Source organism: Nuphar pumila, chromosome 8 (assembly GCF_984573655.1).
Source record: "Nuphar pumila chromosome 8, dmNupPumi1.hap1.1, whole genome shotgun sequence".
In the NCBI taxonomy this organism is placed as follows: Eukaryota; Viridiplantae; Streptophyta; class Magnoliopsida; order Nymphaeales; family Nymphaeaceae; genus Nuphar; species Nuphar pumila.
Genome location: NC_143256.1, coordinates 14511472 through 14524433, shown reverse-complemented (window position 1 = coordinate 14524433; position 12962 = coordinate 14511472). Strand labels below are relative to the sequence as shown.

Sequence of the window (12962 nt, the reverse complement as noted above, 5' to 3'; positions counted from 1 at the left end):
CAAAGACAAATTGATGTGAAACATTTCTATCAATTCATCAATGGTCTAAGACCGGAGTTTGAGTCTACTAAATCGGCTTTTCTTCATAAAGGAGAAGTTCTCTCTATTGAAGAGCTAAGTATGAAAGAAAATAGACTAAAAAAAAGACATTTAAAGATGATGATAATTCGGTCATAGCCGTGTCTAGGCTGAGAAACCATGTCCATGCTTACCAACTACTACATTATAACTATCACATTATAAGAGACCAAACAATGATAGCTATGGAAAGCAAGACAATGAGTTTGAAAAAAAAATAAATTATTTGCTATTATTGTCGTGAACCGGGGTATGTCAAGATATATTGTCCTAAACTAAAGATACCCTATGAGAAGAAGGTAGCCTCCGTTGCTCAAGAGTCAAGTGAATTCAAAGCTACACAAGAATCAACTATTGAGAGCATGTCCTTGACTCAAATTGTAGAAGCTCTTCAACCTCTATTCAAAGGAGCTTCACCAACCGAAGCTACGGTCTCTTCTGTTGGCATCTTTGATCCCAGTAAGTCTCTTTGGCTTCTTGGCTCATGTGCCTCATTTCATATGACACTAAATTGTGATATTTTATCTGGATGTCATAACTCAAGCGAGTCAAATGTTTTTTATTGTTGATAGAATATCTCTTGAGATAAAGGGAATAAAAAATTTTGAAAATATTTTAAAGAGATTTTTTATTCAAAAAATTAGATATATTCCCAAGTTAAGCCTAAATCTTTTATTTGTCTCTTAATTATGTGACCTTTGGTATAATGTTTCTTTCTCTTCTATTGGTTTATGAGTGCGGGATCGTCTCTCAGGGAAGCTGATTGGAGAAGGCTGTAAAGAAGGAGGTTTATACTACATAGATTTTTTGGAAATACCTAAGAATACTTTTTGTTATAATGTTTAAAAACTGAATTTTGGATTTTGGAGCTCCCTAACCAAAATCTTCTGAAATATTATCTGCATGAATGCAACCAAAACTGATTGGAGCTCCCATGTGGCAGGTCATGAATCCCCTTGTCATTTTGTGGTTGATGTATGCTTCAAAATTTCCCTTCATATCTTCATCTGGTCTGATACCATCTTCAGATTGATGGTAACATGATTATGTTCCTTTGATGTGTGAAAGAATATGTGGTGTGTGCGAACTGTGAAACAAGGTGAGAGAAATGAGTGAGTGAGGAGGAAGAAGAAGATATAGGAAAAGAGAGGAAGTGAGAAAAGACAAGGGAGAAAGAGAATAGGGGCTGGAATCGTGCCCTATCCCTCTCATATTGACCCTTATAAAGGTAATTTAAGTCAGTTTACAAAAATGCCCTTCATAACTATATCTTTTGACCTATTGGGTCTTGAATACAAAAAAGGATTTCACTAGCCAATCAATTTTGACTCTCATGTAATGCTTCCTTATAACATATTGTACTTCAAAGGATAAACCAGAGTTGCCAGTTGGGGAAGCGATTCGGGTAGCGGAAGCGGGAAGTGAGGGGGAAGCGAAAAAAGGAAAAAACAAAAAAAGGAAAAAAAGATACATTTTGGAAGCGCCATGTTTCGCGCCTCCGAAATACGCTTCGGAGAAGCATGCTTCCCCATGTCCTATGGTACTTCCGGTAACCCTGGGATAAACCTCGAAACTGGTCATCATGATGTATATGAACCCTTTATTTTTGTTACCTCATTAATTCACTGGTCTGCACTCCAGTTAAGCTAACCAAAACAGAAAAAGTGAAAAAGTGGAAAACTTCCCTTAAGTATCCACTAAACCTGCCATCTTCTGATCGATGCAATTGGATTGAGTGTTAGATGTCTTCATCCTTCTAAGATTTTAATTCATGGTAGCCTCTTGGTTCAAGATAGAACGCAGAAACATAACATTTATTCAAGTTTCCTTGCATTGCTTGTTTGGCCCATCAAATATTGTGCATTGGTGTGATTTGGCTACATTGTTTACAAGATGTCTTTCCCCATTAATTGTTGAAGCATACTCTTTATTTTGGAGCAACAGTCGTGTCCTTAATTTGCAGAGTCCAATGCAAAACTTCTGGAAAAATGTTCTAGGGTTCATATTAATTAACATCGAGTGCTTGGTATTTTTTCTTTTTTTTTTTCAAAATTTCTTGTAGGAGAAATGTAGTCATTATTTTAATTTTATGTCAATGATAAAAAACTCATTCATGGCATTGTAGCAATGTAGGCTTGTGGCCATAATAAAATATAATGTGCTGAGGAAGATGTTCTTGATTGTGTCTTACCGAACAGAGGTAGTATGTAAAGGAAAAATTATTGTTTGAAGTGCAGGGAACATTCCAACTTTGTCAATTGTGTAAGGTTTTCTCCTGATGGAAGCAAGTTTATCAGTGTAAGTTCAGATAAGAAAGGTATACTATATGATGGGAGGACAGGAGAAAAGATTGGGGAGCTATCTGCTGAAGGTCACAATGGTAGCATCTATGCTGTTAGTTGGAGTCCTGATAGTAAAGCGGTATTTATGATATTCCTATGCTATTTTCATTATTGATTAATAATTGTACTTCCAGTGGTGGACTTAGGATGCAAATATCTACATTGAATGATATCTACTTTTTCCTTTTTCAGATTCTTAGATTGATAATATGAACATTTTAATTGGAACACAATTAAATTTAAATGTTACTTATATAATCAAATGCCTGACTAATGGAGAGTTTTTCTTCTACTTTTTTGTTTTTTGGTTGATCGAAGAAGCACATTCATTTATCTGTTGAATGAAAGTTTTATACAATCTGGTTTACCTATATTCTAATGGTCTCCAGCACCATACTGGTTCTGATGGGGCTGTACTTGTCTGTATTACAGGTGTGAGTGGAAGTGTTAATCCAAAGTTTCATTATGTGCTTTAGTCTGCTTTACTTTGGTATTGATAGAAAATTCTTTCATATTTTCTGTGCAGTTGGATAAACCTGGTTGAGGTTATATTTGTCACAAAATGGCACGGATCCCAATACCGTCCATAATGGACTCCGAGGGTCAAAACATAATGCATTTGAACAAAAACATAAGAACTAAAATGAAACACAATAGAATGTGAGTAAATAACTTCATTAATAAAGAACAGTAAAAATACAAAAAAAATACATTTTAATCCTCATTACAATACACTAAAAAACACACAAGAAGCCTAAAAGCATGGTTGCTAGTCGAGGAAGCGGGAAGCGATATGTGAAGTGGAAGCGGGAAGCGTGGCACTTTCAAAATTTTAGGAAGCGGGAAGCATGGGACGACTTAAAAGCGAATCAAGAATCGTCTCGAAAGCGAACCAGAAGCGAATCTGGAAGCGACCTAGGAAGCGAGGGGGAAGCGAAAAATAAAATAAAAATAAAAATACAAAAAAAGGGAGGAAATGCAGGGAAAGCGAAGGAGAAGCGTGCTTCCCATAAATGGGAAGTGTGTTTCCTATAAATGGGAAGCATGTTTCCCATAAAAGAGAAACGCGCTTCCCATAAATGGGAAATGCGCTTTTCAAAAAAATTGGCGCTTCTCAGTGCGTTTTGGAAGCGCGACGTTTTACGCTTTCGAAACATGCTTCCCCACTAGGCTAGGTGCTTCCAGTAACTCTGCCTAAAACTACTCATCACTCCCTCACCTTACAAAGGCACCCACCCACCCATATTTATAGAGAAAAGAAGGAAGAAGAGAGAGATTAAAGGAGAGAAAAAGGGAGACCACACTAACCATTGGACCATAAGTCAAACAACTAGTCCAAGTCAACCAAAGTTGACTTAACTTTAAAGTATATATATCAGAGTTACCGAAAGCACCTAGCCTAGTGGAAGCACGAAATGTTGTGCTTCCGAAACGCGTTGGGAAGCGCCATTTTTTTTGAGAAGCGTGCTTTCCCGTTGCTTACCCCGCGCTTCTCCTGCGCTTCCTCCCTTTTTTCATTTTTTTTTATTTTTATTTTTTCGCTTCCCCCTCGCTTCGTAGGTCGCTTCCGGTTCGCTTCCTAGGTCGCTTCCAAGATGATTCTTGATTCGCTTTTAAGTAGTCTCACGTTTCTCGCTTCCTAAAATTTTGAAAGTGCCACGCTTCCTGCTCCTGCTTCCTCGACTGGCAACCATGATATATGTTAACGCCCCCGCTCAAACTTACATTGACTCACTATAAGTTTGCAATTACAAAAGGAATCCCATTACACAAGATATCGACATGTTCTTCTATAATACAAATTCTTGAAGGAGCTTCTAGATCTTCCTTGATATGCTCGAAAGGTCTCTAGAATCATCAATAATGCCAATATTTTAAAGAGTGCAAAAGGAGCAATCCAACTAAAAATAACTATATATATATATATATATATAGAGAGAGAGAGAGAGAGAGTAATGGGTACGTGCTAAATAAAATATGCTAGATGAAACATGCTAAATGAGTTTTTCAGGGTTTTTTTGTTTTATTTTTAAATTCTAATCGTACAAATGTGATCTATGTACTTGATTTTATAGGGTTCAACTCTTTAAGTGTTCGATTCTGACACATGAGCGGGTTTTTATAACGTTTAAAAAATCACCATTCCAAAATCTTTGTTAATTTTTAGGCTCCAAATATCATTTTTTTCATCGAAAACACATGATCCAAGTGTGGATTCCTCGTAAATTGACCATGCCCAACACATTTATGGGGTCAGAACTGCAAAAAAAAACCCACACCAAAAGAGCAGAAAAACCCATTTAGCACATTTCATTCGCATATTTCATTTCGTACACACCCATCTCTCTGTCTCTCTCTCTCTCTCTCTCTCTCTCTCTCTCTCTCTCTCTCTCTATATATATATATATATATATATATATATATATATATATATATATATATATATATATATATATATATATATATATATACATATATATAAATGACCAAACACGCCAAAAATACAATACATATTTAATAAGACATTTTAATAATTTTCAAAATCTTTTAATAGTAAGAAAATTTTTCAACATCAATTTTGAAAGTCATTAAATTTTTATACACAATATTCATTGAGAGTCTCACCTCAATAGATAATTTTACGAAATCATAGTTCTTGATTTATAAGAGAACACAATTGCATATTATCAAAAGAAGAGATGCATGCATAAAATATCTCAAAGATAAACGTATAAATCATTCATCACTTTAAACATTCATGAAAACATGCATTATTGAAAGTCAATACACACATCTATCTCGAAAAGCACATTAATGCATGAAATATGAATTTTCAAACAACATCAATACCATGAATAAATAACTCACAAAAGAGTTTAACCCACACAAAAAATATTCATAAAGCAGGGTTTTTCAAAACAAGTAGCCATATTAAATGTACAACAGAAATAATGGGGAAGTTCAAAATCCCACGTACAAATCATAACAAGAGATATTTTGTAATAATGACAAATATTAATAACAATTTAAATCTCAACAATAGAAACAATATCTATAAATACACTCAAAATATTGCATCCTATGCAACCAAGGCATATCATGATGTAAATCACCCAAGATAACTAATCATGGAACACATTTAAAATATCTTTAAGCATGCAATTAAAACATATTCAATGCAAAATGCATGAAGAATTTTCAATAACCATTTCCCAGACAAGGGTAAATGAGTGAATTTTTTTTAGAAATTTTGTGGAGAGATTTGAAAATCCCACAAATATCAAGAAATGATATTTTGCAAACCTTCACAATAGTTCGGCCACCATAAGCAATTTACCTCGCTTGACTTTCAAACCTCAAAATTCAAGTGTAATAGCTGCTAGAACAAGAGATCAATGACAATGCCACTTATGAGCTTAACAAACACACAAAAAGTGTGAACATCTCATCTATATAAAATAACACTTAAATAAGAGACAAACCTCAATGTTTCAGCTACTAGAAAAAGAGCATAATACAAACACACAAAAAGTATGAATAACCAATGGGTGCACCTAACTCATTGCAAACAAATCTTTCTTGTCTACGTTAAATGACACTTAAATAAGAGACAAACCTCAATATTCAAGTGCATCAGCTACTAAAATAAGAGTATAATACAAACACACAAAATGTGAATAACCAATGGGTGCATATAACTCACCACAAAAATATCTTTTAAATAAGAGACATAATAGGAGAAGACACAAAGTAAGAGAGCTTGTAATAAAAACAAACTAATGTCATCAAGAAGGATAAATGTATCAATTTTAACAATCTTTCAAACACCATATTTTCAAAATAGATAACCATCACAGATAAACATAATTATAAGTATTCATAATAACATTGTCCAAATAAACAAATGAGTGATATAACACACTCATAGAACTAGAGATCAAACAACCGTCAATTAGAGCCAAACTATAAGGCGACAATCTATACTGATAAGAAAACCAAGGTGCACACAACTCACCCCAACAAGCATCTCTTGTTCAACAAAAGCAACATGGATGTAGATACCAATCAAACCCAAGACAAGTGACAACACATCACTCATAACCTTTGGGAATCTAGACTAGTAAGATGACATGAGGTGCACACATAACTCACCTCAACGGCTAACTCTGACCCAACAATAAGGCAAAAAATAAATGGCGCATCCTAGAAAAATCTATGATGGACAAAAAACAATGCCAAAAGAAGGCAAAAAATACTCACGGAAATTGATTTTCAAATAAGTGAGTTCATATATAAAAGTACCGATTTGAAAAAACAAAGTTTTAAATCAAATCCAATAAAGGTAGATGAAGACTTAGAATGAATATAGTTCAATCATATGCACAACAATATGTCAATTGATGCAATCACTTCCAACACAAGATGTCTCATGACAAATTTTACAAACTTTGACAAGCAAATAATGGACAAGAATCATGCCCAATATAAATAATCTACATAGATGTGATGAAATTATGATGTTAGAGTATCTTTCAAAAGATAATGGAATCATGAATCCACCAATCAAGAAACAAGTGCACTAAGGCACATCATATACAAAAGATCCAATAAATCTCAATAAAAAGACAAAAGTATATGATTTTATTAAAGAAAAGCTTCTAAGAAGCTAGATCTAAATCATTAGTCTACTATTAGACAATTGATGACAAACATATAGAGATTCACAAAGAGCTATATAACTATCAACAACTATGAACTCATATATATCATACAAAGAATTTTATCACAATGTAACAAATATAAAATCTTTAAGAAACATGCAATGAAGTATCAATGCACAAGAAAGAAACCACTAAGGGTTACAAAGGTGCACAAACACTCAAGTCACTAAGCTACCAAAAAGCACATAAAACTACTAAGGGCTAAGCAACAATCATACAAGAGTCTTTTAAAAAATATAAGTTTTATTCATAAAATGCTCAAGAAGCATACACAAGAACCCACTAAAAAATATAATGCATAATAGAGAAATTAAAATATGCATTCGAGTTCATGATGACAAATCATGCTTATGCCATCCAATAATAATCACAAAGGCTACATAATTAAAATCATGCATGGTCACATAGTTAGAATCACCAAAGAAACATCACTATATATTAAAAATCCCAAAGATAATCTATGTAAATACATACATTAAGAGACACAAAAAAAAATGTAAAAAATTAATATTTTGCAAAACATGAAACACATAAGATTTTAAGAAACCACATATTTTTGCAAAATATAATTTTTTCAATATACATATCCATAATCTAAAAAATATATTAAAAGACAATAATTTCTATTGAGAATGTAGGGTACGGGTCTGGTTCTAGACCCAAAATGATTCTTTTGTATTGTATTTACATGGTTGGTGTTATCGGGTCTGGGTTGACAGACCCGATCCAACTTGTATCATATATATTACATTGAATATAGGGCACAACCTCTCATTGAGAATCATGCCAGTCATTGCTGCCTCTCCTTCTTGCAAATCCCTTTCTCTTCTGCTGTGGATGAAGATCTGGTCGAAGGTGCGTGACTTCTAACATGGTATCAGAGCAGGCTGAGAAGTAAATACTAGGTCGAGTTCTCTTCTTCCTTTCTTTGATCCAAGATCTGATCTTATCAGATCAGATTCTATTCTCCTTCTGTCCTGAAAATTGATCTTATCATATTGGGTTAAAAATCTCTCTCTTAAAATTTTTAAACATCTTTCTTCCTCTCTAAGTTTTCGATCTCTTAAAACTGAATCTGTTCACGTCAAACAGTCTGGTCACGTCAAACCCGATCTGTTTTCTTAAATCTTGATTATTTTTTTTCCTCTTTGATGCTGGATCGGATCGTTCCATATCTAGTGTTTTCGTTCCAAGCCAGACTAAATTAGATCTGGCCATGGCATATTGATTCTTCCCTTCAGCAGCGTTAAATCAAATCTGATCGTATCAGATCAGATTTGTGTTTCCATTTAAACTTAGATCTCTCTTTTGTCTTTCAAGTCAAATCTTATTCTCCAAAACCAAATCAAAGTTTCGGTCCATACAAAAAAAAAATTCAGATCATTAATTTGTCGTGTTCTACTGATTATTTGTTTCCCTGCAATATTATTTTCGTAGCAAAAAGAAAAAAAAACAGATTTACATTGCTGGTAAATCAAACTGCTGGTCAGAGTGTTCTTTTGTTGTCCTTTCACATGGATTCTCCCTTCCAGTTTCCTTGGACAACTCATATAACTACTTGACCTGGAAGCGACAAAGTTTTCCTTTTATTAAGAGTCTGGATCTCTCTGGATATCTTGATGGAACGATCCATGCACCACTAGAATTCGTCCTGCAAGAAGAGCGAGATGATAAAGGGGAGGTTTCCAACAAATTGATTCATAATTCAAAATTTGTAACATGAAGAAGAAAAGATCAGGCAGTTGTGGCTTACATTACCTCTATGCTTTCCCATGAGATATTAGTGGCCATCCTAGATGAATGTTCAGCCAGAGAGTTGTGGCAAATATTGGCGCAGACTTATTCACAGATTTCATAAGCTAGGATTTTGCATTTAAAGAGAGAATTTCAGCTTTTGAAGAAATAGAGTTTATCAGTGACATAATACATGAACAAAATCAAGAGTATTACATATCAACTAGCCATGGTGGGTTGCGTAATTCTTAACAAAGAAAAGGTTCAACAGGCACTGAATGGTCTGGGTTCTGACTACCACATGTTAGTCACCTCTCTTCTATGCCTCCCTTCATTGCCCAGTTTTGAAGATCTACGGACTAAGCTACTACAATATGAAGTTACCATTAGGGGTGAGAAGATGACCCTGAATTCCAACAACCATGAGGTACTTGTCACATGAGTAGTATTAGGGCGAGGACGTGGGGGCTTTTGAGGCGGGCGTGGACATAGAAGAGGTAATCAAGGAGGCCGTGGGCTTTTTCCCATACCCTACATGTCACCTAACTTGTATCCAGGGAACCCTATAAACATCCCGACATGTTTTCAGTGTAATAAAATGGAGCACATTAAAGCAAATTGCTGGCATAATCCACAAAACAAAGGCAAGTTTAATGGTGCTGGGCCTTCTACTAAGGGACAAGCAGGAGACGACCGTAAAGGAGATGAAAAGAAAAATGTGAAGAATCTTTTGATTTTCGCTCTTTCAGAATTGAGCTTCAAGCAAACTGAGTAGGAGACTTGGTACATTAACTCCGGGCTGCTGCACATGTGACATGTGATATTGGTAAGATTTATTAAAACCGGAGATGGTGTTCTTCATCCTATCTCTCATGTTGGAAATATTTTCCTTCTACTCCCCAATTCCTCATTACCTTTATCTGATGTTTACCATTCTCCTAGTATTGTTAAAAACATTGTTTCTGTTTCTAAACTTGTCGATGATACTAATTCTTTTGTCGAATTTACTCTTTCTGTATGTGTCAAGGATCTTCTCACGAAGAAGACACTCGTTGAAGGAGAACGACAGGGAAACATGTATGTCTTCAAGGAGTCTCTTCTAGTTCATGATGCATCAATAAATTCACAACCAGTTCGTCCAGTGTCATTCAAAGTTTGTTTTAGTCTATCTCAATGTAATAAGCCAGAGATTTGGCATCATCGTCTTAGTCATTGTAATCATTCATTTATTGAGAAGCTTGTGTCTAGTGGACTTGTTCCGCAGTCTAGTTTGAATGTCGAGGCTGATTTTCTTCTTTGTTTCCGTTGTCAATTATGTAGAAGTCATGTTCTTCCATTTCATTCAATAAATCAAAGAGATTTTGTGCTTTTTGAAATTGTCTATTCTGATGTCTGGAGACATGCCCCGCAGTCTTCTTTATTGGGCAATCATTATTACATTACTTTCATTGATAGTTACTCTAGATACACCTGTATTTAGTTTATCAAATATAAATCTGAAGTTTTCAAGCTTTTTTGCTCATTCTGTGCTTTAGTTTGTAATCAATTTTCAACTAAAATTCAATATTTTCATTGTGACGGTGGATGAGAGTACTTATCAAAGGAATTTACTGAATTTCTCTAAGATAATGGAGTAGGTCGTCGAATATCTTGTCCACACACACCACAACAAAATGGTGCGGCTGAAAGAAAATACTGGCACATTGTAGAGAGTGCGCTGAGTATGTTGCATAACACTCACATTCCTTTAAACTTGTGGATGAAAGTTTTTCATTCAGCTGTCTATGTCATAAATCGACTGCCAATGAAATTGTTAGCAGATCAATCCCCTTATTTTACGCTATTTACACTATTTGGGGTTCATCCTGACTATAATGAGTTGCGAGTGTTTGGCTGCATATGCTATGTTCATATTGACAGTTCTTGACGTGATAAGTTTCAGAAAAAGGCATGCAGGTGTAGGTTTGTTGGATATGTTGATCAATATAGAGAATATCACTGCTATGACTCCACTACCAGTCGCGTCAGAGTTTCATGGAATGTCGTGTTTGACGAGACTCATACTGATGATTCAGGAAGTACAGAGGGACACTGTAAGGATGCTAAAAGTTATCAGCCATGGCTTGTTGCTGAGGTGCTTGATCAAATGGTGATGCATGACGTACCCTCATGTCATACACTATCTGCAGAACAAAATAGTACAGTTGTACACCCAGAAAAGGAAATGTCGACAAACACACAAGATATTACTATGCCTGTCATTTCAGATGTTACAAAGTTTTAAGGGATTACCTATGTGCAGTGAAACAAAGACAAAGTTCAACGACCTATTGTGCAATCCAGGAGGCTTGAGAGGATTCACCATCCTATTGAAAGATGGGTAAGTTATGACAACTTCTCTACAGACTTACAACTGTTCATCTCCCAGATTGAAAAGCATGATGAACCTATCAGTTTCTCACAAGCATCTATGTCAATCAAATGGGTTGAGGTCATGAATGAGGAAATGAAAGCTTTACATGAGTGTGGGACTTGGGAGATTGTTCCTAGACCATCGAACAAGAATGTTGTAGGATCTAAATAGGTCTATAAAATCAAGTATAAACTCGATGAATCCATTGAACGCTATAAGGTGAGGCTAGTAGCGAAAGGGTTCACTCAAGAATACGGGCAAGATTATGCCGAAACATTTAGTTCTGTGATCAAGATGGAAACTATTCGATTAGTTCTGTCCTTGTCAGTTCAGTATGGATGGACTCTAAGTCAACTTGATGTCAAAAATGTATTTTTTGCATGGCACTCTCAAGGAAGAGGTGTATATGGAGCAACCCTCTAGTTATACCAAACATAGCCCCAACACACATGTTTGCAAGCTACGAAGAGCCATCTATGGGCTAAAGCAGGCCTCCCGCTCATGGTTTGATAGTTTCTCTATTGAAGTTCAGAGACATGGGTTCGATCTCATCTTGATCATTCGCTTTTTATTTTTCGAGATTGTCAGGTACGCACCTTAATTCTTATATATGTGGATGATATTATTATTACTGGGAACTCCGATGAACACATAGAAGCTACCAAGATCTTATTGAGTCGACAGTTTAAGATGAAAGATTTGGGGGTTTTGCGTTATTTCTTAGGGGTTGAGGTGGATCGACAGGATGAAACACTTCACTAACCCAACACAAATATACTTTGGATTTATTGGATAAGGCAGGCATGAAGGATTATAAACCTCTATCCACCCCTAGTGTCCTTAATCATAAACTCGGATCCCGGGATGGGGAAGCATATGAAGATTCCAAGAAATATCGGAGTCTTGTGGGTATGTTCCAATATCTCACCTTCACTAGACCAGACATTGTGTATGCAGTGAATCAAGTTTCACAATTCATGCATGACCCACGAACAAAGCATATGAATGTTGTCAAGAGAATCCTTCGATATTTAAAAGGAACTCTTGGAGATGGTCTAGTTTATCATCAATCCAAGACTAAAGGGGAGCAACATCGACTGGATGTATACACAAATGCAGATTGGGCTGGAGTTCCAGATGACAGGCAGTCGGTTTCTGGATATTGTGCTTTTCTTGATGGGAACTTGATGGCGTAGAGTAACAAGAAACAACGTGCATTTGCACGATCTAGTATTGAAGCTGAGTATCGATCTATGGTGGCTGCTACAATAAAGGCCACATGGCTGAGACATCTTTTGACTGAAGTTGGAGAATCTATGCTACCCACCACTCTCTTGCGCGATAATCAAGGTGTCATACAAATTGCTTTTAATCCTATTCACCATAGTCGCACAAAGCATATAGAGATTGATCAATACTTCATTCGGCAAAAGATTGAAGATAGAGAAGTTGCACCTACTTATGTTCCTACGGCTGACCAAGTGGCAGATTTGTTCACTAAGGGCCGTACCAATATGCGTTTTTGGTTCTTGAAGAACAAGTTGTCCATGTTGCAAAACCATGCACAACTTGAAGGAGGGTATTGAGAATGTAATGTACAGGTCTAGTTCTAGACCCAAAATGATTCTTTTGTATTGTATTTACATGGTTGGTATTATCGGGTCTGGGTTGACA

At 35.7% G+C, this 12962-nt stretch overlaps 1 protein-coding gene across 1 annotated transcript in view; it reads left to right on the top strand.

Annotated features, from left to right (window-relative positions):
- Positions 1 to 12962, top strand: part of LOC149829656 (actin-interacting protein 1-2-like) — a 174620-nt gene that overhangs the window by 143289 nt on the left and 18369 nt on the right. Inside the window, exon 8 of the mRNA XM_090015221.1 lies at positions 2316 to 2499. Within this exon, the coding sequence (XP_089871347.1) occupies positions 2316 to 2499 (184 nt within the window). The remainder of the gene's footprint in view (positions 1 to 2315; positions 2500 to 12962) is intronic.